The 26,637-nt window shown below is 54.3% G+C and overlaps 1 protein-coding gene across 4 annotated transcripts; it reads right to left on the bottom strand.

Moving 5' to 3' along the window:
* Positions 1 to 592: 592 nt before the first annotated feature.
* On the bottom strand, positions 593 to 26,637 carry LHX6 (LIM homeobox 6). Of its 4 annotated transcripts, XM_055331132.1 has the most exons (10): positions 26,400 to 26,637; positions 25,138 to 25,209; positions 24,552 to 24,734; positions 24,077 to 24,198; positions 14,959 to 15,179; positions 11,678 to 11,778; positions 11,373 to 11,468; positions 10,977 to 11,151; positions 7,553 to 7,656; positions 593 to 2,789 (listed from the first exon to the last, which is right to left on the bottom strand). In XM_055331132.1, exons 1-10 carry the CDS (start codon positions 26,481 to 26,483, stop codon positions 2,769 to 2,771), a joined length of 1,179 nt encoding a protein of 392 aa, XP_055187107.1. In that variant the 5' UTR covers positions 26,484 to 26,637; the 3' UTR covers positions 593 to 2,768. The 4 variants fall into 4 exon arrangements, with proteins under 4 accessions (XP_055187107.1, XP_055187137.1, XP_055187117.1 ...); XM_055331162.1 differs by lacking the exons at positions 24,077 to 24,198; positions 24,552 to 24,734; positions 25,138 to 25,209; positions 26,400 to 26,637 and adding an exon at positions 22,837 to 22,872; XM_055331142.1 differs by lacking the exons at positions 24,077 to 24,198; positions 24,552 to 24,734; positions 25,138 to 25,209; positions 26,400 to 26,637 and adding an exon at positions 15,291 to 19,325.

Below are 26,637 nucleotides of genomic sequence, written 5' to 3'. Positions count from 1 at the left end.
ATGAGCAGAAAGATGTTCTCTCTCACTCCCCAGATTCTATGGTGGCTCTGGAACCCAGTAAGGCCCAGTATGAGACCCAGACTGGTGTGAAAGCAGAAGCCTCGTCTCCTGGCTCCCTGGCTCCCATCCCATATTCCCTTCACTTCACTGGACGGAATTCTCCTGCATCTTCCAAACAGGCTCCTCTGTGCTTCCTTCCCTAGTCCCCCAGCATCTCCTCTTTTGCACCTATACTGTCCTCTCAGTTGATAGGATCTGGCTCAACATCCCAGCCCCCACAGCCTGTTGGACGGATCCGTCTGTTAGAGCATTGGCCAGAATGCGAGCTCCTCTAGGGCTGGTGGGCTAGGCCCGTCACCATGTCTGCAGAGCCAGCATAGGGCCCGGCAAAAAGCATTTGTTTGGGAGTGACATGGAGGAGGCCAACCTGACTGCCCACAAAGCTTAGACTGGAGAAGAAACTCACCGTCATGCCTTTGCAGCACAGTTGACTAACTGGGAAATAGCACCGATTGTCCAGGAAGCACTTGTCTACAGGCCAGGGGCCTGAGCCCTTAACCAGAGAGCAGGAAAGAAACAGAATCCCATCAGGTTCTGGATTTAAGTGCCAGCACTTCTACTTGCATTAACTTTATTTATTACACAAATAGGACATTTACAAAGCACAACATGAAAGGTATGTAACAAAACAGACATTGGTTTTACCAAAAAAGTGCTTACAATTTTTTTTCCATGTGTGTGTGTTTCTCCCTCTGTTTTATATTTAAATAAATAGTCTTGGTGGCCTGTGCGTTCCCAGGCTGCTCTAACAGGCTAGTGGAGACATGTCTGAATGGCAACATGCTACAACCACATGATCCACGCAAGGAACAGACCTCCAGGCGGGAGGCTCAAGGCAGAGTGGGAACTAGGTGACCCTGGGCAGGGCTTGGCTGGCCACTTACCACATGGCTGTGCTCAGGGCTTCTATCACCAGGAGCAAAAATCAAAGGAAACACGAGAGCTCCCCACTCACCAGGGATCAGGCCCAAGCTTCTCTTGCTAACATCAGCATCCTGTGCAGTGCCAGGTATCAACTATTCAGGGGATGAACAGGGCTGTGCTGACTGCATTCCGGTGCTACCTTCGCTTGGCTCTGAGTTCCATGGAACTGTCTTTGGAAGGGAAAGGAAGCAAGTTCCCTTCTCAGGCTACACCTGTGCCTTACCCTCCTCCAGGTCCCAGAGCAAGAAAGGCATGTAGGTATTCGTTTTAAGGGCCAACTTGAGGCATTTGGATTCCGAAACCTTATCCAGACTCTGAGAGTGATGCAATCAATCAGCGGTGTCCACCATGGGCAAAAGCAGGGACAGCAGATACGTATGTGCCATGAACATGCTTTCCCGGTCCTAGAGTCTCCTTCCAAAAGCAATGTATCGGGTTAACCAAAGCAGGAGGGAGGACTTGGGCTAGAACATGCTTACTAGCAGCCTCTAATAGGTAATGCATCAGGACACTAAGTAATTCTGAAATTACAGGATAAGCTTGGGACAAATGGGCGTCTCCTGAAAACATAAATCATGGTCTTGTGCAGCCCAAGCCCTTTTGTTTGGGGTGGAAGAGTTGCAGCAGAATAGGGTGGTCGTGAGCACAGCTGTGTCTGGCCTCCACATTTCCGAGTGGGGGAAGGGGCTGGCTCTGCACAGGGGTACTGGGGAAGCCCACCAGTGCCCCCTGCAATTCTGGGCTCAGCAGGTTCACCTAGGCAGCAAGCACCTTCTCTCTACTCAGAAATGGGTCCAGAATTAGCATTCTTACCACCATGTCCCCGGGCTCCATTTCCCCAGCTCCCCCCATGAAGGGCCCCTCCCTCCAAGGAAGCCCAAGTGCCCCCATCAGGAGTCAACAAGTAGCCAACAAGGGCCCCTGACTCTAACCCGCACAAGCATTCAGAAATGCCCTCATACATATCAAATAACATTTCTGCCAGCTGTCCTGTATGGATGCCAGATAACTAGGTAGGAACAGAGTCTCCCCATATATGCCCCGAGTTTTCTCTTCTCTATCCTTAAAATAGTTAGTGCCTCCCACACCCAACATGCTACGTCGTTCTCCAGTGGGAGTCCTGGCCACCCCCCTCCCAGCCCCTGCCTATCCCCCTGCCTCTTGGTCTGGACCGGCCTCCATCTCTGCCCTGTTGGGCCTCTCAGGGTTGGTCAGTGTCTCTTCTCTCTCTGAATTAACTTGACATAACCAGACAGATGGAAATGATAAAATTAGAACATAGCTTTCCTTTGGGGACATCCCACAAACACTGTAGAGTTTTCCAGACAAAAGCAACAGAGTGGATAACATTGGGGGTTGTCGGCTATTCGGAATTCAGAGATGGTTGCAAGGAAGAAGTAAATAAAGGCCAGGATGGGAAGAAAGAAAACCTGTAAATTAGAAGGCTGTTGGCGCTGCATGATTCAATTTGGCCTTTGGCCTTTTGCTATTGTAATCAGCTTAAGTTGAAGATGACTCCTGTCTAAATGGAAAAACAGGCCGTTGTTTTTCACCCTGATTCCAAATTTCAGGGAGCTCTGCCTTCTGAGAGGAGGACTCCGTGGTGCCTTGGCAGGTTCTGGTTCTCAGCAGGAGAAGGGAAGGCCAGGCCCAGGGGTCCAGCCAGAGGCGATCAGGACAGCGGGTGAGGGGCGGATGTGGCGCGGGTGGATCCCTGGCAGTGGCTTGGACACCAGCTTTCGGCGGCTGTGGGGCAGTGGTGGGGTGCCCGTGGACAGACAGCATTAGTACTGAAAAAGGATGACCTGCAAGAGGAGGGCATAGGAGGTGGCTGAGTTGGGGGCCTGCCACGCCTGGCAGTGCTCCCCCCTCCAGGTCCTCGAAGGCATGAAGAATGAGGACCACTTGGGGCCCAGATCTGGGTTCAAATCCTAGCTCTGTCACTTACTTGCAATGAGACCTTGTGCAACTTACTGTGCCTCTCTGAGCCCGTTTCCTCATCTGTAAAATGGGATTGACAAAACCTCTCTCTCAAAATGGTGAGGATTCAGTGAGATACAGGAGCAGCAGGACATGTCCACTGCACCATTCCCTGTGCCCAGCACTGCGTAAAGTGCCTTACTTACGTTACGGAACAGAAGCCTCGGCCCCATCAGTGTGTCCTGCCGTTATGTTTGTTCTACAGGGAGGGAGGGCACTGAGGCCCAGAGAGGTGAAAGTCAGTAGGCCCCGTGATCACACAGCTGGGAAGCGGTGGACCCAGGCCGGGCCCCAGGCCAAGCTCTCTTTGTTGTTACCCATTGCCTCTACTGCTGCAAGGCCACAAAGACAGTAGTCATGGATGCTTACTATACCCTGGGCAATGGGCCCAGCACTTCACTTGATCTTCATAAAGCCAGAAGGCAGCCAGGTACCAGACACACAGTGGGTAATCAGGAACCGTCTGCCCCTTTCCCTCACCCTCTTCTACCTAAAGCAACGGGCTGACTTCTCATTGCCACCCACACAGGATGACTGGCTGGCCGGTCAATGGGAGGTGACTTGTCCCAGTAATACATCAGGAGGCACTTGCAAGGGGTCCAGGGACATCCAGTGGGCATGGCCATATGGCTGTTTCATTTTCTGATCAGGAATATTCCTTGCCCAGATTGGTTACTATGAGGAGGAGCTGGAGGCGAGCATAGGTGATGATCTCCCTAAGCACAATCATGGTAACCAACATCTATGGAGCACACTCCGTGTACTACGCACCATGCTACATGCCTTCCAATCATTATTGCATTTACTCTTGGCAACAACCTTAGGTGGTGGCAACAGTTACTATCTCGTTTTGTGGGGGTGGGAATGGAGGCTCAGAGAAGTGGACTGTGTTCCCAGGTCTCACAGTGAGACAGTGGCAGAGCTGGAATTCAGAGTCTGCCCGACTCCAGGGCTGACACCACGCTGTCTCACCCAACATTGGCCAATGCTCTTCTCTGACCTCTGGGATGCCTGACTTTGGGCTCTTATCAAGAGAAGCTTCCTCAAAAGAGATAAAACTCTGGTAAGACCCTACCCTCTGTAGGCCTCAGTCTCTCCGTCTGATCAATGACAGTATGGCCCTGGTTTCTAAGAGCTTTCCAACTTCTGAAATTGTGGAATCAGAGGATATGGCCAAGAAGAAAGGTGGTTCCGGAAACATTCAAGCAGGTGTGGCCAAATGATGATGTGGTGGAGGCAGGGGGTGCTCCCTGCAAATGCTCAGAGCTCTGTCCTACTGGCCAGACCAGTCCTGGTCTTGAGTGGGTTCAGGAGCCTGCCCAGGGATTACTGTGTCTCCTTACAGCTGGGCCAGTCAGGCCTGGAGGGATTTGGGAGAAAGTACGCACAGTCTTGCGCTGATCACACACAACCCACCAGGCCATCCTTGTGGGTTTGGCAAGAAGTGGACAGAAAAGGTCCCCAGGAGCTGGCAGGAAGGAGTGACAGTGAGAAACTGGGAGGTCATGAAGGAGGGAGAGACATTTTTTTGTAGAGCTGCTGGATGTGAAGTTGGAGACTGCTGGATGTGAAGTTGCCCAGCAAGAGAAAAACTCTGGTGAGGCAGCCAAACCCAGGGGCCAGAAACCTCTAGAGCAAAAGCTGCCAGACCCGAGACTGGCTCATCCTTCAGACTGAACCAGACATAACTGAACCAGACATAACCACAAGCCTTGCTGAGTAACTAGGAGACAAGGCTCAGCTCCAAGAGCAGAGCCCAGCCCTAAACATTTCTGAGGCTCCCCTCTGCCCTTCAGATAAAGCCTGAAGCCCTGGCTCCCTCCCTCCTTTGTGACCCCTGTCACTTCCTTGGGCCTCAGTCACACTAATCGCCCTGTGGTCCCTCACACCCAGACTCCTCTTGCCTGTGTACCTTTGCATCACTCTTCTCTTGACATGGAACACCCATCTTCCCATTCCTTGCTTCTCTCTTGGAGCTCATTACCCCCTCTTCTGGGTCCTCAAAGGCCACTTTCATCCCTCAGCTCACCTGCTCTGTCACCCTGCTCACCTCCTGCTCTAATTCACATGCTCCCTGAGGACAGGGATGATGCCAGCTTGCCTGTGCGGTCCCTGTGCTGGTCTGACGGGACAAGTGGCAGCTCCGAGATGGGCGGTCTCAAGGTGGAGGCCAGCTCTACCCCCACTCACTGTGTGATGCTGGTGAGCTGCTGCTCTGAGCCCAGGTTTCTGTATGTGTGACTTGGAGCCAATCAGAATCACCCTCCCAGGGACACCTAGGTGGCTTAGTGGTTCAGCTCGAAGTGTGATCTCAGAGTCCCAGGATCAAGTCCCACATCTGGCTTCCTACATGGAGCCTTGCTTCTCCCTCTGCCTGTGTTTCTGCCTCTCTCTCTCTCTCTCTCTCTCTCTCTCTCTCTCTCATGAATAAATAAATACAATCTTTAAAAAAAAGAATCACCTTCCTAGTGAGGCTGTGAAGGGTGAAGTCAGAGAGAGCACAGTGTCAACTATAAAGTGCTCCGAAAGGAAGTGATGAGTGGCCTGTTGGAACTTCAGAGCCCAACAGACAGGCAGCATCACTGCACAAGTCACATCACCTCTCTGAGCTTCAGTTCCCTTGTCTTTACCATGAGAACGGCCATCCCCACACCCACAAAGTGCTTGGAAGGCATCAATCGGACAAATTGTGTAAAGCACCTGCTGTGAATGGATGAGTTGCTGGAGCACCAGCAGCTCTAGCTCTAAGCAGGACAATCTTGTTGGGTGTTCCTGGGGCATGCTCACCCACCACCAGGTCTGTGGGATTTTGTATGGCACACTACGGCTTACTTAGAAATCCATCTGTCCAACTCGGTTGTCTGCACCATATACCTGCCCCACAGCACCCTGCAGAGCCTGGCACACAGCAGGTGCTCATTCAGGGTAAGCAGAGGTATCCTATGGGAGTGGCCCCCACCCCAAGCCTCCCCAGCAGACTCTCTAGGGGTAAGGCTGGGGAATCTGCTTCTTTACAAGCTTCCCAGGTGATTCTGAGGCATGCCAAAACTGTGCGCTGCTGGCCTGGAAGTTCCCTGGAGGCCCTTCCAGCTGGGAAGAACTGGCCCAATCTTCCTGGCCCACTACACCTGCTCACTCCTGGGGGCTCCCTGCGTCTCTGAGGACTGCTACAGCGATTATTCTAAAAGAGGCCTCCATTCGATAAAACTAGAAAAATTAGAATAGAACAGAATAGAATAGAATAAGGGCACCTAGCTGGCTCAGTTGGTAAAAGAGGAGACTCTTGATCTCAGGGTTGTGAATTCAAGCCCCATACTGGGTGTAGAGAGTACTTAAAAAATAAAATCCTTAAAAATAAATAAAATAAAATACAAAAGAGGCCTCCAGGGCCTCCCAGCTGCCCCAGGACAAAGTCCAGACTCCTCCACCTGAGCTCCCCCCCTCGCTGTTCCTCCCAAGCCTGCGTGCCAGCAGTGTTGAACTGATCAGGGTTCTCTGAGATCCAATGTGGCTCACACTTTCCCTGACAATCTCTGATTCAGCCATGAGGCATGTGCGCAGACAGTGCCCTCCTCTAGAAAGTCCTCTTTGGTTTCTCCTGAGCTGTGCACCCTGACTCTCCAGCTCCCTGGGCTCCTCTGTCAGTTTGATCCCACTGTGTTGTGATTGTATTGTGTTTCCTCCTTCAGACTGTGGCCCCTACAGAGCAAGAACCCTTCTTTCCTCATCCCTATGTTCCTGGCAACTGACTCGGGGCTGCTCAGCAAAGTCAGTACATAGCAAATGTCCGCTGAATAAATTAGGACGTACATGGGTTCCCATACAGGCTCTGGGACCTAGCGCAAACTGTGCCTCAATTTCTCCGCTCCTAAAACAGAGGGTCCTCCTAGGACAGAGGTCTGCAAGGCTAACTGAAAGGTGTCTTGGCACCGAGAGGGAGCCAAGTGGGAGTGGGTCCTACCCACTCTGTGATTTCACCTGGAGCAGTTCTAACTACTTTTATGTTTTATGGGTTACGGAAAAAAAAAATGTTTTAAAAGGGCCAGTGCTTTAACACAAAGCTTTCAAGCCGGTGGCATGGGGGAGTGTGTGTCTAAGCACCCTTCTGGTTGTTCAGTTCTGATGTCTGAGATAGCCAGAGATCCCGCTTCCACAAAGGAGACCCTGCCAGTTGATCAAGGTCACCTGCTCACCTGCTATCCCAGGGCCCCATCAGATAGGGGTATTCACTCAACAGACAGGGATGAAAATCAGGAAGGGAGAGGAATAGGTGACAGGCTAGGCTGCAGGGTGGTGTGGGATGTAAGCCTTACTTGAAACCACAAAAGGAGAGCAAAGCAACTAAATTCACAAATCTGAAAAAAAGAAGGCCAACTACTGGGGAGAAGGTGAGGGTGGGGCCTATAGGGAGGCTTTGAAGTGGCCCCTGTACATAGACCACGCTGCTCAAGCCACTGCCTTGGGAGCACGGTGGGGGCTGAAACATGCTGGGCAGAGGGGTCTGCCACAGGGCAGCACATTGCCTGCCAGAAGCCCATCCTTGGGCAGGAAGGCTCTTACCCACCACACCCAATCTGGCTCCATTTACCTTCTCACCCCGGTTGGAGAGTGGCCCATCCATGTCGGCTTTGAGGTGGACGGGGGGTGCGGTGTAAGGCAGCCGGCAGTGCACCTGTCCGCACTGTACCTGACCTGTGGATGAGAGGATGCCTTGGAGCCCATCCTGCGGCCTCCATGCCGGAGCCCACCTGCCCCGTGCTCAGCAGGCTGGAGCCCTGGGACCAGTTTCACCTGGGCCATTAATGGCTGTGTGTGGCCTTGCACCAAACTCCAACAGGGTTGGTTGAAATGCTCTATGTGAAAATCTTTATAGTCTATAAAGTGCTACTCTATAACTGCCCAGCTCTCTGATAAACACTCCTAAGCAAATATGTATTTAACACTGACATGCAAAAATGTACCCCATTATTAGGATCCTTCTTGGTGCCCTGTACCTTCTTATCTCCTAGGTAGCTCTCAGGCTTTACTCTGTACCTCCTAGAGGATCTGGCACTTTTCACCTTAATGATGCTGTCCTTGACCATACTATTCATAACTGCAGCCCAACACTCACCTTTCCCCTCCCTATCCTCCTTCCCAGCTTTATTTTTTCCTCCTTAGTGCTTACCATCATCTGACTTACTGTATATTTTTATTGTTGACTTGGCATTATCTTTGCCAACTAGAATACAAGCTCTAACAAGGGCAGGAATTGTCTGTTTCCCAGACTCTAGATCTTGATGGATTTCCAGTACCTAGAATGAGGTATGACACCTAGCAGGCACTCTGAATATTGGTTGCATGAATCACTGTACCTTATTCCAACATCTAAAACTGTCTGGGAAGTCCATCCTTATATCTGACTCAAATTTCCTATTTCAGGGCTTTACCACTACAGTGGAAAAGTCCATGGCTTCTCCTGTTCCTACACTTCTTTCTCTTTGGTCACATGGTCACAGGGGAAACAGCCTATAGAGAGACCTACAATTAATATGTAACTTAGGACAAGTCATTGCACCTTTCTGAGCCATAGTTCCTTCATCTGTAGAATAAGGCAGTTGTATTAAATTAGGGATTCTTAACCTGGGGTATTCTAGGAGTCCATGAACATCTTGGGATTACACTGAAAACTATGTGCATACGTGCATCTTTCTGGGGTCTGGTTCCACAGCTTTCTATCAGTTTCCAAGCCCCAAGGCCCCAGGAAACTCAGAATCCTGTGATGTTAGTTAACTGCAAAGCAAACTGCTGAGGTGTTATTTAGTCATGCAGCAAGAGGCAACAGGTCCAAACACCCTTGACACTTCCTGCCCCACACTGGGTTCCACCTCAAGGGCAAGAGGAAAGGGCACCTCAGCCCCATCTCTAAGCATCTAAGACACATCCAGGCTTCATCAACGAAGTATGTAGGGAGAGTCTTGGCATGATTCCCAAAGGGGTCACCTAGATGCATTACCAACCCCACAGCTGGTGGCCCAGACTCCTGGTACCTAGAGAGTTCCTGGTCCTTGGCCCCTTTAACAGATGATCTAGATGTTCAGTGGGCTCTGTGCAGCCTCAACATAAGTCATTGTTTAGAAAAGAAAGGAAGAAAAGTCCCTCCTACAGAGCAGATGGTTCAGAAATGAAACCATGCAGAGACAGGGTTTCCAACTGGCTGCCTGGTGCAGCAGGCAGGATTCTGCACTCCCAGCTGTGCCAGCTAGAACCACCACCACCATTACAAGAGCACCTAATACTTCTCCAGCATCTACTCAATGCTGGAGACTTGAAGTCAGTGATCTCATCTGCTGCTCACACACTGCTCTGAGATGAGTATTCTTATCGTCCTCATTTTCACAGATGAGGAAATTGGTATTCCGGGAAGCAAAGAAGCTTGCCTGATGTCACCCAGCTAGTAAGTGACAGGGATGGGATTAGAAGCCTGACAGTCTCACCTCAAAGCCCACAATCAACCATTAAAGAATAATGGCTCCCGTTAACTTACTGCAGACCCTTGGTTTCCTCATCTGTACAACGAGATAGTGGTTTCTGATGTTTGCAAACATGCTTAGTATAGTGTCTGGCACATGGCAGGGGCCAGTAAGCAGCAGGGCTCTCTCTGACCCATTCCCCTTTCTCTTTCCCTTTTACTTGGAGCCAGAAAAGGGAGGGTTTGTGTTTGTGGGTATGTTGCAGCCACTTCTATTTTTCTGGTCATGCCCAGCTTTGGGGAAACAAACACACTCAAATGGGATGAAAATCCACAATAAGCACCTGCTCAATAGCAGATTCACTGAATGTTTATTCACCCAGAAATCCACAAGGCTACACCTCCCTCTCTCCACCAGATTTCTGCTCAAAGGTCACTCTATCATGACCCACTCCAGCATCCCCACGGCACCCAGTCCCCACTGACGTGCCATTCCTCCTTCCTTTATTAGTCGATTATCTCTCCACCCATGTCCCACTGTGGAATGTGAGCCTCAGGAGCACACAGACTTTGGTCTACTGTGTTCTCCACTGTATTCCAGTGCTCAGCACAGAAGGCACTCGAGAGTATTTACTGAACACAAGAATGGATTTTTAACCCCCTGAAGCAGGCGTTATTAATGTCCCAGTTTACAGATGAGGATACTGACATTCAAGGAGGGCAGGTAATTTGCCCACAGCCTCCCAGCTCTGCATACTCCTGCCACACTGCCTTCTTCAACAACCCTAAATGCACCCATGCCACAATGCTTCCAGAGCTATGGCCTGCCTGCATGCAGCTCCTCTGCTGCCCTGCACTCCTACCTCCCCAATCCATGAATCTCACTAATTCTTAACCATCCTTCCAGTCTCAGCTTGCTGAGGGGCAGCATCTCCACAAGCTCGAATCCAGTTCCTTTCTGATAGCAATCATCACCAGTAAGCCATGCTGTCGGGATGCCCTGGTGGCTCAGCGGTTGAGCACCTGCCTTCAGCCCAGAGCGAGATCCTGGGGCCTGGGGATGGAGTCCCACATCGGGGGACTGCATGGAGCCTGCTTCTCCCTCTGCCTGGGTCTCTGCTTCTCTCTCTCTCTCTCTCTCTGTCTCCGTGTGTCCCTCGTGAATAAATAAAGAAAATCTTTACAAACAAACAAATAAATAAATAAACCATGCTCTCGTCCGTCTGGTCATCGTGCTGTGTTGTCTCTCCACTAGAACGTAGGTTCCACCCGGGCAAAGATTTTGCCCATCCTGTTCTTTCCCTGGTCCCTGAGCCCCGGCACACAGTGGGTACTTGGAAAGTATCTTTCGAATGGCCGAATGGCTTTTCTCTATGAACGGCCCCGGCTCACTAAGGCAGAGAGTGGGAACTCAGCCCCTGCCCGCAAACTTCTAGGTGCGCGGCACCTCAGACCCCACGTGCTGACGCCTGCGGCTCCCGCGCGCCCCTCCGCGCCCCTGGCCCCCTCCCCGCGCCGGCCGGGCCGCCCAGGTGTCGCGGTCGGTCTCTCGGTCACTCACTCTCAATGTAGCCGTGCAGGGTGACCATGCGCGCCCGCTCGGGGCTGCTGAACGGAGAGTAGTGGATGTCCTCGGGCAGGGCGGAAGGGAGGCGGGACGGCGGCGCCCCGGAGGGCGGCACGGGATGCTGCGGTGTGTGCTTTTTATGACGCGCCCGGCAGTTTTGGAACCACACCTGCAACGACAGCCTCGGCAGCCTCAGCCTGCGGCAGAGCCCACGCGCCGCCGGGACGCCCCAGGCGGGGCTGCCTCGTCGCCTCCCGCGGGAGGGCGGCACGTGCGCCCCACGCCGGCCGCCGGCCCCCGAGCCCCGAGCCCCTCGCCCGCAGCCCCGCGCTCGCTGGAGGCCCCGCCCCCGGCCCCGCCCCAGACCGAAGCCCCGCCCCCCGGCCCCACCTGGATGACCCTCCGGCTGAGGCCCGTCATGTCCGCGAGCTTCTGCAGCGTCTGTGCGTCCGGGTTGTTGTCCTGCGCGAACTGCGCCTGCATCACCTACGGGGAGCCAAGGGGGCAGGGCAGCCGGAACCCGCCGAGGCCTCCCAGACCCGGCCCAATCAGAGGATCCGGCCCGGAGGCCACGCCCCCGGGAGCGGCGGTCCCTCCCCGCCCCCCGCGGGTCCGACAGGGGGCGGAGCCAGGGGCCTCTCGGCCACGCCCACCTGGGGGCCCGCCCACACCCCTGGCCGCCAGCCGCCCGGTACCTGCAACTGCTCTGCGGTGAAGGACGTCCGCGCGCGCTTGGCCGGTTTGGGCTGACTGTCCTGTTCCGAGGGCACTGCCCCCTCCAGCGTGAGGCCGTTCCCTGGGGGTGACAGAAGTGGCTGACCACGCGTCCCCATCTCTTCTAGTGGCATCCTGGAAAGGACGGGGGTGGGGGCAGCTGGTCCCTGGAAGGGTCAGGAGCGGAATTGGCTCGGAGCGGGGATCCCAGGGTCCTGTCCTAGTCCCTGAGCTCTTTTAGAAAAGGGGCTGTCATTTCTGGGCGTTTGCTCAGTACCAGACACTGCTCTTTTGGTGTGTCCTTTGTGGCTGTCTCACAGCCCTACTTTACAGCAGAGGAAAGAAACTGAGGCTCAAAGAAAAATCTTTGCCCAGGACCATGCTCGTGCCTAGTGGCTTACAGCTGTCTGGCGCCAAACTGGAGTCCCTCTTAGCTGAATTGGAAAAACCAAAGGCTGGTGAAGGTAAGGTGCTAGCAGGTGACAGAACTGTGATCCTAACTTTATAAAAATGTATGGAAGCAAAAAGGTTGAAACGATATACTCCAAGGTGTTAGCAGTGGTTACTTCTGAGGAGTACAATTAGGGAGACTCTATTTTCAATTTTTTGAAATATTGCATGATTGTTGCAAAGCCCTACTTTTGAGGGTTTTGCAACGATCATGTCACTTTATTTCCCTAAATTTAATTTTGTTAACTGGAGTATATGTTAGCCTTTCTCTTCCTGCTTATATTACTTTTATAATCACACTAAATACAATCCCGTTTTATTTTGAATAACTCATTTTTTCTAGGTCATACATGCTCCTTATCAAAAACTCAGAAAATACAGATAAGCACAAAGAAGAAAATAAAAATGACCAGTAATTCCACCACTGTTCACAATTAGTTGTATTTGTTTTTAATTGGGAAAAACACTATGTTGGGGGCGAACCAAACTAATATGCCACCATATATACAGAGAAAAAAAATCTGGGAAGATAGACACCAAAATATGAGAGGTAGTGACGTTTAGAGTGATCTTTATTTTCTTCTTTTTGCTTAACCATCTTTTCTAAAATTTCTATGATGGATGGGTGTGTGTTTCAGTTTAAAGGTAAAACAGGGATCCCTGGGTGGCGCAGCGGTTTGGCTCCTGCCTTTGGCCCAGGGCGTGATCCTGGAGACCCGGGATCGAATCCCACGCCAGGCTCCCGGTGCATGGAGCCTGCTTCTCCCTCTGCCTGTGTCTCTGCCTCTCTCTCTGTGTGTGACTATCATAAATAATAAATTTAAAAAAATTAAAAAAATAAAGGTAAAACAGTAGGGGAGCCTGGCTCCCCTTGGTTGGTAGAGCATGTGACTCTTAATCTTGGGGTCTTGAGTTGAAGTCCCATGTTAGGCATGGGACTTGAATTTTAAAATTTTAAAAATAACAAATAAATAGGGGATCCCTGGGTGGCGCAGCGGTTTGGCGCCTGCCTTTGGCCCAGGGCGCGATCCTGGGGACCCGGGATCGAGTCCCACGTCGGGCTCCCGGTGCATGGAGCCTGCTTCTCCCTCTGTCTATGTCTCTGCCTCTCTCTCTCTCTCTCTGTGACTATCATGAATAAACAAAAATTTAAAAAAAAGATTTAAAAAATAACAAATAAATAGATAAATGTAAAACAGTAATCCAAACTGAGGGCTGCTCAGTAAAGGAGTTCTGAAGTCCCAGGCCTTCAAGCTCCCCCGCGTGATAGGAGTCTGGGGTTGGCCTAGATGTGAGAGCAAGAGTTGTAACTGGCAAGGCTGTAGCTAGGGGTGGTCCTGATTGGTCTAGATATGGAAGGACCCTAGGGTCACTGATGAGCCATGGTATAGGGGAGCCCTGACTTCTGGGATTCCATCCCAGTGCCACTACTGACTTGCTCACCACTGCAGGTAACTTCCTACACCACCAGCCTTACTTGCTTCCCACCTAGGCTACTTAATCCTGATCCTGGCAGGAAAAAGTGATGGCCTTGGGCTGGAACTCTCAGGGAATTCCTGACTAGTTCCCAGGCTAGAAATTGAGGCAGGGTGGTCCAGATACCTCCGGAGAGGCCCTGAAGATGGGACAAATACTTTGTGTTATTAATGTCCCAAAGGTGAGCAGGCAGGACAAGGATTGATGTGCCATCTTTTTCAAAGAGAAAATGAAACTTAGAGGAGCAGCCACATCTCAGCAGCCTCCCTTGTTTAATGAGGTCTGATTGAGGGTCCCTGGAGCTTGGGAATGGGGTGGTATTGTATGGTGGTTAAAAGCCTGGGCTTTGGAGTCAAGCTATCCTGCCAGTATGTAACCTTTGGCAAATCACATACTGCAGATAACCTCTGCCTGTTTCCTCATCTGTAAAATGGGGACACACCAGCTACTTCTCAGGGTTTTTGTAAGGATGACACAAAATAATGCACATTACAGAGAAGTTAGCAGCTTCCAAAGACCCAGACAGGAATATTATGGAAAGGATCCTTGACTCTGCCCTCATCCAACCTCCACTCCTACCCCTTTCTAGCCGCCAACCCAACTGTGACTCAGCCTTCACAGTCCCTGCAAAATATGAACCCTGTCTGCTGGTCTGTGTGTCTTGGGGAAACAAGGTATTGGAGCCAGAAGAGATTTAGGGATCTTTCTAGTTGACCATCTATCTTGCACAGATGGGGAAACAGGCCCAGAGAAGAAAGGAAACCCCATATGTCAGCACAGCATACCAGAAGCAAAATTGGAGCTCATATCTCCAGACTCAAAGGCCTTTTTCCTTACAGTCCAGGATGAAACCCCCACCCCCAAGCCTCTAGCTTGGAGCTGCTGGCATTTGAGTTGGGAGAACAGAGTCGAATTATCTCTCCAGGACTGGCCTACGGCCAATTCCAGGCAGCCAAAGGGGATCAGTCCTCAGGCCAACCAGAGCTAGCCAAAGTGGAGCCAGCTGCCCCCATTATGAGAATCATCTCTAGGGTTCATTGAGCGCCTCCTGGCTTTACAAGACATCAGCTCATCTATCTTTGAGAAGGTGTCTTATCATTAACTCCATTTTACAGATGAGGAAACAGTTGGAGAGGCAGACCGACTTCCTACTTCCAAGCAAAGAATGGAGCCCAAAGTGCATGCTCCATGCACAGCCCCACACCTACGCAGGCTCCGAGTGATAAAGGGAGTGCCTGCTCCTAGAGGAGTGCGGTCAGTGCCTGGTGCTGGGGTGGGGTGGGAGAGGGCTGGGCACAGAGGTGTGGCAGGGTGCTGGGTGGGGCGGGTTGGGTACCGTTCTCAGCAGCTCTCTTGAGGTTCTCGATCATGGTGTCGTAGTGGATGCGGCACAGCACCTTCTCCTCCACCAGGCCAAACTCCTCGCCCGTGGACAGCTGGCGCTTGCATGAAAAGCAAGCGAAGCAGGCCAGATGATAGGCATTGCCGCGTGCCCGCCGCACCCAATCGCTGGCATAGATCTGTCGACCGCACCGTGCACACTTGGTCCCAAATCGGCTGTGGGACACCGGGACAGGAAAGGGGGGTGGCAAGGCTCAGACAGGCTACCCCTTCCCCCCACCAAATCCCAGTGGCCTGCCAGCACCCTGCCTCCTGGCCTTTACGCACCCATACAGTTCTCTTTGCCTGGATCCACCCCATACTCCACACCTCTGCAGGCACCAGCTCATCTGAAGCTGAGCTAGTGGGTGGTTTTTATTTTCTTCTTGGCGCTTTTCTGAGTTTTCCAAATTTTCTACAATGATCCCTTATATTTGTATGTAATGAATCTGTTCATGAAAATGTATCTTAAGTGCTGGGAAAATATAATAATACAATAACATGCAAGTTTTTGAGTACTTACCACATGCCCAGAAAGACTCTAAGTGTTTTATTCTGATTATCTCAATTAATCTTCATTTTGCAGATGAGGAAAATGGGGACCAGAGAGTTAAAGTAACCTGCACAAGGTCACATAGCTTGCAAGGATAGAAACCCAAGATGGGTGGCAGTCCGGGTGGCTCAGTGGTTTAGCACTGCCTCCAGCCCAGGGCCTGATCCTGGAGACCGGGTATCAAATCCCATGTCAGGCTTCCTGCATGGAGCCTGCTTCTCCCTCTGCCTGTGTCTCTGCCTCTCTCTCTCTCTCTCTCTCTCTCTCTCTCTCTCTCTCTCTTCCATAAATAAATAAATAAAATCTTTTAAAAAAAAGATGAACAAACTGTACCCCAGCTGTAGACATGCTCAGAGTTTCTTGGAAGCATAGACGGATATGCATTTGCTGGCTCTGTGCCCTTGGGCAAATTGTTTAACCCCTCAGAGTTCTCACTTTCCCTGCCATGAGCTGAGCTCCGTGACAACAGCAATGACTACTGCTTAGTACTTTTCAATCTATTAAGTACCAGGCAGTCCCAGACTCTCAACTCCAGAGCCCCAGGACATTCTAGCAGTAAATGTTACAAAGACAAATAAACAAAAGACCCGGATGAAATGTCCCCTCCCCCATAAGCCTTCCTTGTTGGGCCTTTTCCCCCATCTCTCTCCCCACTTACAGTGTGGCTATTTGGGTGTGGATGCCTCCACTAGCAAATTGGGAACCCCTCCAGGAAGCAGCTGAGTTTGGTTAACCCTGTTGCAGAAGTCAAGGCAAAGCCTGACCTCTGAGCACCAGGGAAATTTTGTTCTTTAAGTAGATTACTCATCCCATGACCCTGTCCCAACCCTCAGTCTGTGCACACTCTATTTCAGGGAATGATGCCGCCACTCATCCAGCCCCTCAAGCTTAGAAACCTAAATCATGCGCTCCTTCCTCTCCACCCCACATCTAACCAGTCATCTGGCATTTGGTTCTTTTCCCTAAGTATCTTTGGGAATCCTCCCCTGTCTAGTGCCACTTGCTGTTCTCCTAGGCCAGTATATGCCCTGCTCTCCCTGTTTCCAGTGCCACCCCAGCCACCAACCATTCCTCCACACAGTGGCCCCAGCAGTTTCCAGCATTCGTGGTGAATCTGGTCCTGCCCTGCTTAAAATCCTTTGCTGATTCCACTCTACCCTCAGGATCTGGTCCAAGATCCTTGGCGTTTACAATACCCAGCAAACCACAATCTCTTAGACTCATCTCCTCCCTAACTTTCCCCATCCCACTCGCAAGCAGGAGTCCCAGGCAGCTAATATCTAAGGTCAGTGCCAGATCTCTATGCCCCCCTCTGAAGCACCTTCCCAGCCCAGGCCTTTGCACAGACTGTGTGCTCTTCACACACACACACACACACACACACACACACACACACACACACACACCCCTCCCTGCAGAGTCCCTCAGTCCCTGCACCAGGCTGGCAGTGACCGTCCGGCCATCGGATTCTTTGGCTCTCCCTCCCACCCGCTGTGTTCCATTGCGTTCCTGGGAGCGGACCAAGAAGATGTGCCTCTGCAATCCACCGGCCCGCACACTTCCACCCAGAGGAGGGCTCGGAAATGCCTGTGAGTGTGTGCAAAGACCAGCCTAGCAAACGCGCTCTGGTTACAGCCTCGCCTGCTTTGGCAAAGGCAACCAAGTGTCAACTGAATAAACCCCCTTGGGTTGAGCCGAGTGCGGGAGCGCGGAGGCCCGGCCGCCCGGCTCCAGACGAACGCCAACGCCCCTGCCTCTGACCAGGAGCGCAAGGGAAGCCAGTCGCTGGCGGCGCGGGTTGTTCAGGGAGGCCGCGCTGCGCGCCTCTGCTGGTCCACCGCCCCCTACGCTCAGGCGGTTCCGGACCTCGGAAACTCGGCTTCCCGAGGGGACAGCCTAGCGAAGCCCGTGGTCTCTTTCCCTATCGCTCAGTAAAGGGGATCGCCCAGCCCAGTCTTGCCCACTCTCGCGGAGGAGCAGCCCCGGAGTGCCGCGGCCCGGCCGGTCGTACGCGGACTCGGAGGGAGGGAGCGGCAGCCGAGCGCGGAGCAGGTAGGGCGCGCCAGCTCCCGGGGCGCAGCGTCTTCACTGCACACCCTCGGCTCCGCGCAACCCCGTGAGATGGAGACTCCGGCACCCATTTTGCAGCCGTGGAATGGGAGGTTCGCAGTGGACAAGTGACTTGCCCAAGACCACAAAGAGCGTGGGGCTTGGGGTCGAGGTCCCTTCTGAGGTGCGAAAGGAACCTAGAACCTGCGGAAGCCGCAGGACGAGAGTTGATAAGAGCTGGATCCCAGGTGTATTAACTGGTAACCGGCCCGATCTGCCCCCGTGGTGTCCCTGCTCCCAGCCACGGGTCCTTGCAAAGTCCCACGCATAGGGCCTGAGGCCCAGCAGACTCAGGAAGGCGAGGAGTGCTCCCAGGGAGAGGGGAGAGCGGGGAAGGGAAGGTCCCGGCCTTCAGAGGCGGGATGAGCGGCTGCGTCTCCAACCTGTGCTCTGGGCGCCGAGCGCCGCCCGTGTTCCGCGCCAGAGTACACCACCCCTGATCCTCACGCTTAGCTGTGCCGGATTCCTCGTCTTTCACCGGAGATGAGTCCAAGACCCCTCACGGCCCTGATCTTCCCACTGCACGAGTCCGGGACGCCCCGGCGCCTTCTGCGCCTACACAGTGCATCGTGCGCGCCTTGCTGCCAAGCGGACCCGCGAGTGATCTCTCACCGACTTGCTCTCCCTCCACGTGGCACCCCAAATGACAAGAGCTGTTCCCAGACCCAGGATCTCCCCGCGCTCCCCGCAGTTCGGCCCAGTCAACGAAATCACCTTTGTGATGGATCCTGGGATGAGGGTGAGGGGGTCATTACGCAGTTTTGGATAGGTTTGCCGGCCGCTTCAGAAATGTATCCCCCACCCAGGGCAGGGGTCAGTGACCCAAACAAGGGAGCATGAGGAGGCTTACGATCGAGGCTCTCTGACAAACCGATAGACTCCTTCCCAGGCGGGCTTCGAGGCCCGAGCCGCCGGATTCCGGAAGCAGCGAAATAGGCGCGAGACAACGAAACTTCAAGAATGGGGTGTTCGGGAGCTGCGGAGGGAGCGCCAAAGGGATTAGGGGCGCGGTTACTGCCCTTCCACCCCCAGCCTTGTGCACGTCCCTCCCTGGGTCCTGGTGTGCACCGTGGGGTAAAGGCGCAAAAAAACCGACAGGCTTTGGGCTTGGAGAGGTATCCGTCATATGCCACGCATCCTGGCAGCAGCTGAAAGGAGCGGGGTGGCCACCATGCATCTCCTTGCCCTCTCTTCCCCAGTAGGGAATAGAGACATCTGGGTACTAGTGGTTGTGCGGAGGGAGCTGTGCGTGCTCCACCAGGTCGAGCTCACTCTCCTGGCCTACTTCCTCTGGATACCCAGTTGGTGTTCATTATTTGTTGGAGGAATGAACCTCAACGAAAGAGCCTTTTGGAGTTTCACTACCTCTCCGTTCCCCCTTATTACCATACCAGAAGCTTAATCGAAGCTACAAATGGAAAGGCCAATGTTAGTTAGGAAGCTGGAGAGCCAGTGCAGAAACTCAAACTCAAATTCACATATTTTGCGTCCAAGACACTCACTTGACTGCATTAGAGAAATTCTAAGAAGCCAACAAGGTGGATTGGTGGTGGAGCCCCTCCTATTCCCTCTGTTCCTTTCTTTCTAGGCAAACTCTTAGGAGAAGAATCCAGAAAAAACAGAACCAGCAATTATGAGGTTAAAACGCCCCGCTCCTTGGAGCTCCTTGGAGATCCCAGTCGGAGGCCCCTCCCCAGAACTCTCTCCGCTCCCCCAGCATCTGTCCCCCAACAGCTGGCAGCCGCTGGACCCCCTCCCCCACCTCTGCCGCAGTGGGGGGCCTCTGGCTTCCCAGCTCTGAGCCTCCCAGGGGACCCTCGCTCTGGGGGAGGGGGTGGGGTTCTCCCGCTAGACCCAGTGGTTGGGAGCTTGGGTTCTAGGAGGAAGGCCAGAGAAAGCTGAGGGCTTGCCCTAAGTCACATGGGCCAAGCTCGGGACCAGGAACTTGGGCCTGCTGCCCTTCAGCCCAGCCCAGGACACTCTCTGAACCCCACCCATACAAATGCCAGGAGCAGGAGTTAACCCTTTACTCCCCATTCCCAAGCACCAGAGGCAAGAGGGTCAGGGACCATGGCGACCTGATCCTGGCAAAGTTGATCTAGTCACAGCCCCCCCCCCCCAGGAGTCCCTCCTGTCCTAGTGATTCTAGGACCCAGCCAGGTCACACACCAGAGCACAGAGTGGCTTCTCCTTGTGCGAAGCCAATGAAACTGGGCAAGGAATCTCAGGGCAGGGAGAGAGAAGTCTTTGCCATTCCATGGACCTCACCTTGTAGAGAGCAGCTGCTGACATATCTCACCTATAAAACAGTCCTGAATGTTTAGACTCAGGGATGGTGGAGTCAGGCAGCCAGGAGCCTCACCCAGGATCTGCCGCTTAGTAGCTGTATGACCTCACCTTTCAAGACATCAGGTCCCCTCCTATCATGTATAGAGCTTGAGAAGAGCTCTATACATTCTGGTGAGCAGTATCCTCTCCCCTGCCCAGCCCCTCTTACACTCTCTCACTGAGTGACCCCGGGGGCTCCTCTTTCCTCTCCCTCATGACATCAGTCTCCCCAATCATACAATGGGCATGATGCTGGGGGCACCGAAAGAGGAGGCACTGCAGATCAGTTTGTGCCCTGTTTGGGGGGCAGCTGCTGCAGGTCAGTGGGTGGGAGGAAGCTGTCTAAGGTTGTGGTTGCTGAGGGCACTAGGGATATGAGTGGGCCAAAAAAGGAACTCCATCACCGCCACCACCACCACCACCCCCACCCCCGGCAGGACTTTTCTTCACTTCTTGGAAGAAAACAGAAAGAAAAGTGGTCTTAACCCAAAAAGCAAAGTAATTAAAAGCAGTATCATATTTTCCCTGGTGGCCTGCTAGGGCTCAGGGAGTAAGGGTTACCTGGAATCTGATTGAAACCACCAGGGCTGATGGGATCCCTCTTTGGAAGAGACTGAAGGAGTGAGGCCCAGCAGTCTTGCCAAGGGCATCCTCCTATGCTCTGCAGCCTCCCTCCTTGCTGAGTTTGGGGGACCTTCCTAACTTCTAACTTCTGGAGCCAGCAACACCAGGCTCTGCCAAGGGAGACTATGGGGGATCTACAGGATGGTGTCAAGGAGGGGCAAGATAAAGGATGGAACAGAAGAGAAACCCTTCCCTGACGGATAAGACCAGAGGACCATGAAAGCCCCCTGGTGTCCCCTCCATGAGGTTTGGCTCTTTCCTCCCTCTCCCTACCCTATTGGGAGATTTTGGCCTCTCCTGGGGCAAAATGCTCCAGTCTACATCCCACCAGATCCTTGACCTTGGTCTTCAGGAAACAGAGGACTAAGAAACTCAGTGCATGGCCTCTCTCTGAGCCCCAGATCTTGAGGGAGGGCTCTGCCTCCCATGCCACCATTCATGCTTTCCCCAGGAAAAGCTCCTTTGCAGCAGCGACCCAGAGCCTGGGCTGCTGCTGAGAGCAGACAATAATCCCCGCCTGACACTCTGAAGCTTTTTCTTTCCCTTTTTGTGGACTTTATTATTTTTGTTACAGGTGGGACTGCCAGGGATGGGTTATGCCTGCAGGGAGACCTGGCTGGGGTAGAAATGATTAGGAAAGCCACAAGTCTTCCCTCATCCCAGGGAATATGAGCTTTTATCCTGTCCATTTTCCTAACCCAAAATCTGTTTTAGTTTTGCTTTGGGGGCTTTTGTCACTGGAAAAGGACTAACACTCAGAACCTGCTGACCAGAAATGGCCTGGCCCATCCCTCCAGGCAAACCCTGCTCCTCAAACTGCCAGAGGAAATGCCATCAGGGGATTTACTGTGCCTAGCATCCACTCTGCCAAGGGGGACAATGGAGATAATAGAGGCATCCATAGCACCTGCCATTTAGGGAGACTACTGAGCCCTCCTCCTTATACTGGTCTCCTTGGCATCTCAGACAGACAACCCTGGAAGTAGGAGATAGAGGGCAGAGAGATGTAGTCACTTGCCCAAGGTCACACAGTGATTCATTGTTGGCCAGATAGAGCCCGATTACTGCCTATCCCCACAATAGCTATACTTCCCATCCTCCACCCCACGGCAGTGGGAGGCGGGGGGGGGGGGGGGGGGCCGCGGGACTCCAGAGCCAGTGGAGGCTCTGAACAATGGGATCAGGATCTAAATTTTGACGAATCCTTGAAAGTCTAGTAAAGCACAGCATCCAAGGAGGCTCGGTACAACCTGGGCATGAGGTGAGGCTGGAGAAGCAGCGAGGAAGCTGCCAGCTCCACCGTCACCAGGACGGCCAGGAGAGGGGTCTACCCCCTGCCCTACTCTGCAGAAAGAGGTTGAGATATTATCCTGCTGGTTTCCTCAGGCTGGAGCCCTGTTCCTGGCTAGTGATGAGCCCCTAAAACAGCAGTTGGCTTGGTTTTAGTTTTTTTCTTATTGGTTTGTTTTGTTTTATTTTGTTTTTAATCAAATGGAGGCAGGCATAGAACAGGGAGGTGGCAAGACAGGGGCTTTAACCTCTACTTCCTGCCCTGGCCAGCCAATAGTCAGAGGGAACACTGGAGAAAGACATACCCACTACACAATGATAACCCCCTCTGACGCACGCATGTAGCAGTCCACATCCACAAATCCACATCCAGATCATACCCTTGGCTCCTCAATGACCCCCTCAGAGAAGAAGTGGAGTAGGAATTATGGGATTTCAGAATTTTCACCCTGTCACCTCTGGGTTCCTGTCCAGATGTAATCTTGTCCCGACTACCTTGCGCGCACACACACACACACACACACACACAAAGTCGCAACATTCACACAGAGATACACACTCTTGACACACATAAACTAAGACAAATACTTGTTATAAAGGAGTACACATGCTGTCCTCATACCCCTGAGCTTGTTCAGTGACACATTCCTCCAGTGCCACTGCACAGATCCAGACAACACAAGACACACAGACACTCCTTGCATGCTGAGTCCCAGGCCACCTGGTGGACCCACATCTCTCCATTCACATCCCAGGTGCACAGTCTTTCACATCCATACACAAAAGAAGAATCCACTTCTGAAACCAGGCTTCTTATGGTTTCCCCAGAGTACTCCAGCCCCAAACACTGCAAGCTTCACCCTAGACTCAAGATCCTCTCTTTTCAAGGGCCAGGAGACTCAAAGCCAGAGGCAAGGCGGCAGGCATTACCTTCCACCACTTTCCTTGACTCTCAGGAGTTTTCTGGGCCAGGGGTCTTTCTAGAAAGACTGAAGACATGATCCCTGCAGAGGCAAGGGTGAGAAGCATGTCTGAGGGTTTTGGGGCTGTTATAGGGGAATAGCTTACTCCACTTCCTGACAAAGCCCTTGGGAACAAGCATCCCTTCCAGAAACCAGTCCCACTCCACTCTCCGGACTCCTCCGCATGCCTGGTGGCGTGGCCTCAGGTCAGGTTCACCCTTCCCACCAGTATCAGGCCTGTGGCCTGCTGTGCCCCTGACCTCGACTCCATGACAAGGTCAGGCAGGAGCCCTGTTTAGGAGCCGGTGCAGGAGGCAGAGAGGCAGCGATGCTGCGGAGGGGGAGCCTGGCAGCTGTGGAGAGGTGCAAGGAAGAGGCTCTGCAGGGTGGAGAGCCCAGCCCAGGGTAATCCTACTCCGGGCCTTGGTTGCTGGGCCCAACTCCCTCCCTCTCCCCTTCCTGTCGCAGCAGCTCAGAGTCGGAGCGTGGACCCCGAAGAGGCTGAAGCTCTGGACGGAGAGGATGAGGGAATGGAGGCTGAAACAGGCGCCTGGGACCCGGGCAGGACCCCAGACTGGAAACGCGACGCTGGAACGGCGCGGGGCTCTGAGTTGCGGCGGAGCCTGAGAGGTTGGAGTTTAGGGCGAGGTGCTTGGCTATGGGACAGGATCTGATTGCTGCGAGGCTAACGCTTGGGGCTTCACCAGACGGGACCCAAGGAGGAGCCAAGGGCAGAGCCGGTGCAGGAGGCTGGAGCCCAGGTCAGGGTCGGCCGGTAGAGACGCCGGCACTGCTGGAGTCGGAGTGGGGTTGGAACCCAGAGCTGGAGTGCACTGGTGGTGCAGACTGCGGCTGGGATCTGAGCGGGCTGGGGCCAGAATCTAGGATGTCAGGGCTCGACCGAGGCGCTTGATGTCGGAACTGGAGCCAGACACTGCAAGACCAGAGACAGAGCCAGAGCCGCGACCAAAACCGAGTGCAACGCAGGAACCGGAGGGCGGGCCCCGGGCCCCGACCTGTGCCGGCCCCAGCGCGCGGCCTGGAGCTCCTCGTTCCGGGCGCGGAGAGCCGACAGGCCGAGGCCGCGGGCCGCGCAGGGAGTGCGCTCGGGCGGGCTCCAGCGCCAGAGACCACGGGCATCCCGGGCATCCTCCGCGCGCCGGGCGGCCTGCCTGCGACGACACTGCTGGCCGGCGGCCGCAGCCTACCTGAAGTAGTCCATCTTGCAGAAGATTTCCTTATTCTTGATGTAGCAGCTGTTCTGCTGCCTCAGCGACGTGCGACACACCGAGCACTCGAGACACCGCACGTGCCAGATGAGGTTGTTGACCTGGGGAGGGGGCAGAGGTAGAAGACGGCTCAGAGCTGGCCTCTTTCCCGCCGGCCCCAGCCTCCCCGGCCCCATCTGCTGATACAGTAGCTGGAGGTCTAAAGGTGCGTGTGACTTCCCTACTTTTCTTCTGTACCAAGGGAGCTTGGGAAGTTAGAATTAAACTTTTCCCATTTTCCAGACGGAAACCCGGGGGGGGGGGTACAGAGAGGCTCTAAGATTTGCCCAAAACTGCACAGTCAGGCAGCGGCTGAGCCAGGATTAGGAATTTAGTGGACCTGGCGCCGCCGTTGAGGTCCTCAGGGCTGCGACCCACACCCCGCCAACACGCGCAACACCCCGCGCCCTCTCACCTTGAGCAGATACCGGTCCAGGATCTCGAGGCCACAACTGGAGCAGATGTTCTTGCCGGCGGACGGCACGGAGGAAGCGGCGGAAGGCGGTGAGCAGACGGATGGCGTGCTGGGTGTACAGGGGGAGGCCCGACCCTCGTCCTTGTCCAGAGCGCCTGCCAGGGCCTCGGCGTCCGACTGAGCCTGCAGTCGGGGACAGAGGGAGAACCGCACGCTGAGCTGAGCGCTCAGCCAGGTGCCCAGCGTTGCTGCTGCCTCCGAGCCAAACCTGGGGCCCCAGCGCATCAGTTGACAACGAAATTCTCCCGAGGCGCCGTGCCGTGGGCTACGGGGCTACAGGATGGGGATGGAAGGGCCTATTGGAGAGGAAGGGACGGCCCAAACTTTTAACCTGCGCGTCCTGGGTGCTGGGGACAGTTAAAGTCTACATTTCCGGGCGGGAAAACGGAGGCTCGGAGAGGGGCGGCGCCTTCCCGCAGTCGCCCCCGGCGCGTGGGCAGCGGCTCGGGGCGGGAAAGCCGGTCAAGGTCCCCGGGGCCGGGCAGCCGGCGGACCGGGGGGCGAAGGCAGGACCCGACAAACTCACCATGGCGGGCGGCGCGGTCCCTTCAAGGCAGCGGGTGGTCGCTTTGCAGCCGGACCCTGGCTGGGCCATCACCTGGGGGAGGGGGAGGGAACTCAGGCGGTGGCGGCTGCAGAACTGGCTCCGCGCAGCCTGAGCCCAGCGCCTCCCCGCGCCTGTTATATAAACCGGCGCGGAACAATGAGTCTTAACTTTGTAGTGGGCATTTAAAGCCCTTCCCCACAAAAGCGGTGTCTCTCTAATGAAGCAATTTGAATTTGGATTGGATTTTTTCCCTCTCTCTCCCCCTCTCCCTGCACTTAACCCGTGGCTCTTGAAGTAATCGCTTAGTTCCCTTGCAATCCAAGCCTCTGAGGGGGAAAAAAAAACACGCGCACACACACAAACTACCTGCAATTAGAAATTGTCGTGAATGCCCAAGATAAGAGGTAGCCAGAGTGTCAATTCCAACTGTCAATCAGTGAGATCCATCAGGCCGCCCAAAGAATTGCAAATTTGATTTTTTAATGGTAGTAATTAAAAATCGAATTTTTTCTCCCTCCACCCACCCCCCTTCCTCGCTCCCTTCTCCTCCTCTAGACACAAAATGCAAAAAGGAGAAAAGAGAGAAAGAAAGAAAGGAAGAAAGAAAATAAAAAGGAGACGAGGGGGCGTTTGAGGAAAATAAAACCCGGAGTGCTGGGAGCATCCGCCCGCCAGCCCAGCGCTGCGAAATTGATGCGGCGATATTGACACGAATTCGGGCGCCTTTCGTGGGCCCGTAGGAGGGAAACCCCGAGCAAAATGGGGGGCAAGGTCCGGGGGGAAGTGGGGCCAAAAGGAGAAAAGAGGCGTCCAAGAAGAGGGAAAAGCACCCGCCAGCCCCTCGGCGCGCCCGGGACCGGCCCCGCGTCGGGATTCTCAGCGTTGCGCCAGCACAACCCCCGGCGCATCGGCGCTATCAGCGCCTATTCAGACGGACAATACCCGCCTCGCCTCCTCTTGATTCGCCTGTGTCTTTGCTAAATCGCTTTTTGAGAAATTCCTCCAACATTTGCATAATGTGTTCCCGCTTTCCGCGACCCCCCTCCGCACTCGCGCGAGCTCACGCACTCACACACACGCTCGCGGGCGCACCCCCGAACCCCTCCCTCCTCCCCGCGGCCGCCCGCCGCCCGGCCCGGCCCGGCCCGGCCCGGCCCAGCGGGGTCCCGGCCCAGCGGGGTCCCGGCCCCTGCCCGACGGCGGCCCGGGCCGCTCGCCCGCTCGCCCGCTCGCTCGCTCACCTGGTCGGTGGCGGGGCCGCCCTCGGCCGGCAGCCGGCAGCCCTCGGGCAGCGCCGGAGCGGCGTTCTCATGCTTCCAGTACATGCATGGGCCGGGACGCGGCGGGCTCCGCGGGCACGCAGCGCGGAGAGCCGCGCGGAGCCGGGCCACGGCCACTGCGGGAGCAGAGCCTGAAGCAGGAGCTCTAGGAGAGCCGAGGCGCCGGCCCCGCCGCCCCGCGCCCGGCCCCGGCCCCGGC

Source organism: Nyctereutes procyonoides, unplaced genomic scaffold (genome assembly GCF_905146905.1).
Source record: "Nyctereutes procyonoides isolate TBG_1078 unplaced genomic scaffold, NYPRO_anot_genome, whole genome shotgun sequence".
Lineage (NCBI taxonomy): Eukaryota > Metazoa > Chordata > Mammalia > Carnivora > Canidae > Nyctereutes > Nyctereutes procyonoides.
This window is presented reverse-complemented; position numbering and strand designations above follow the sequence as displayed.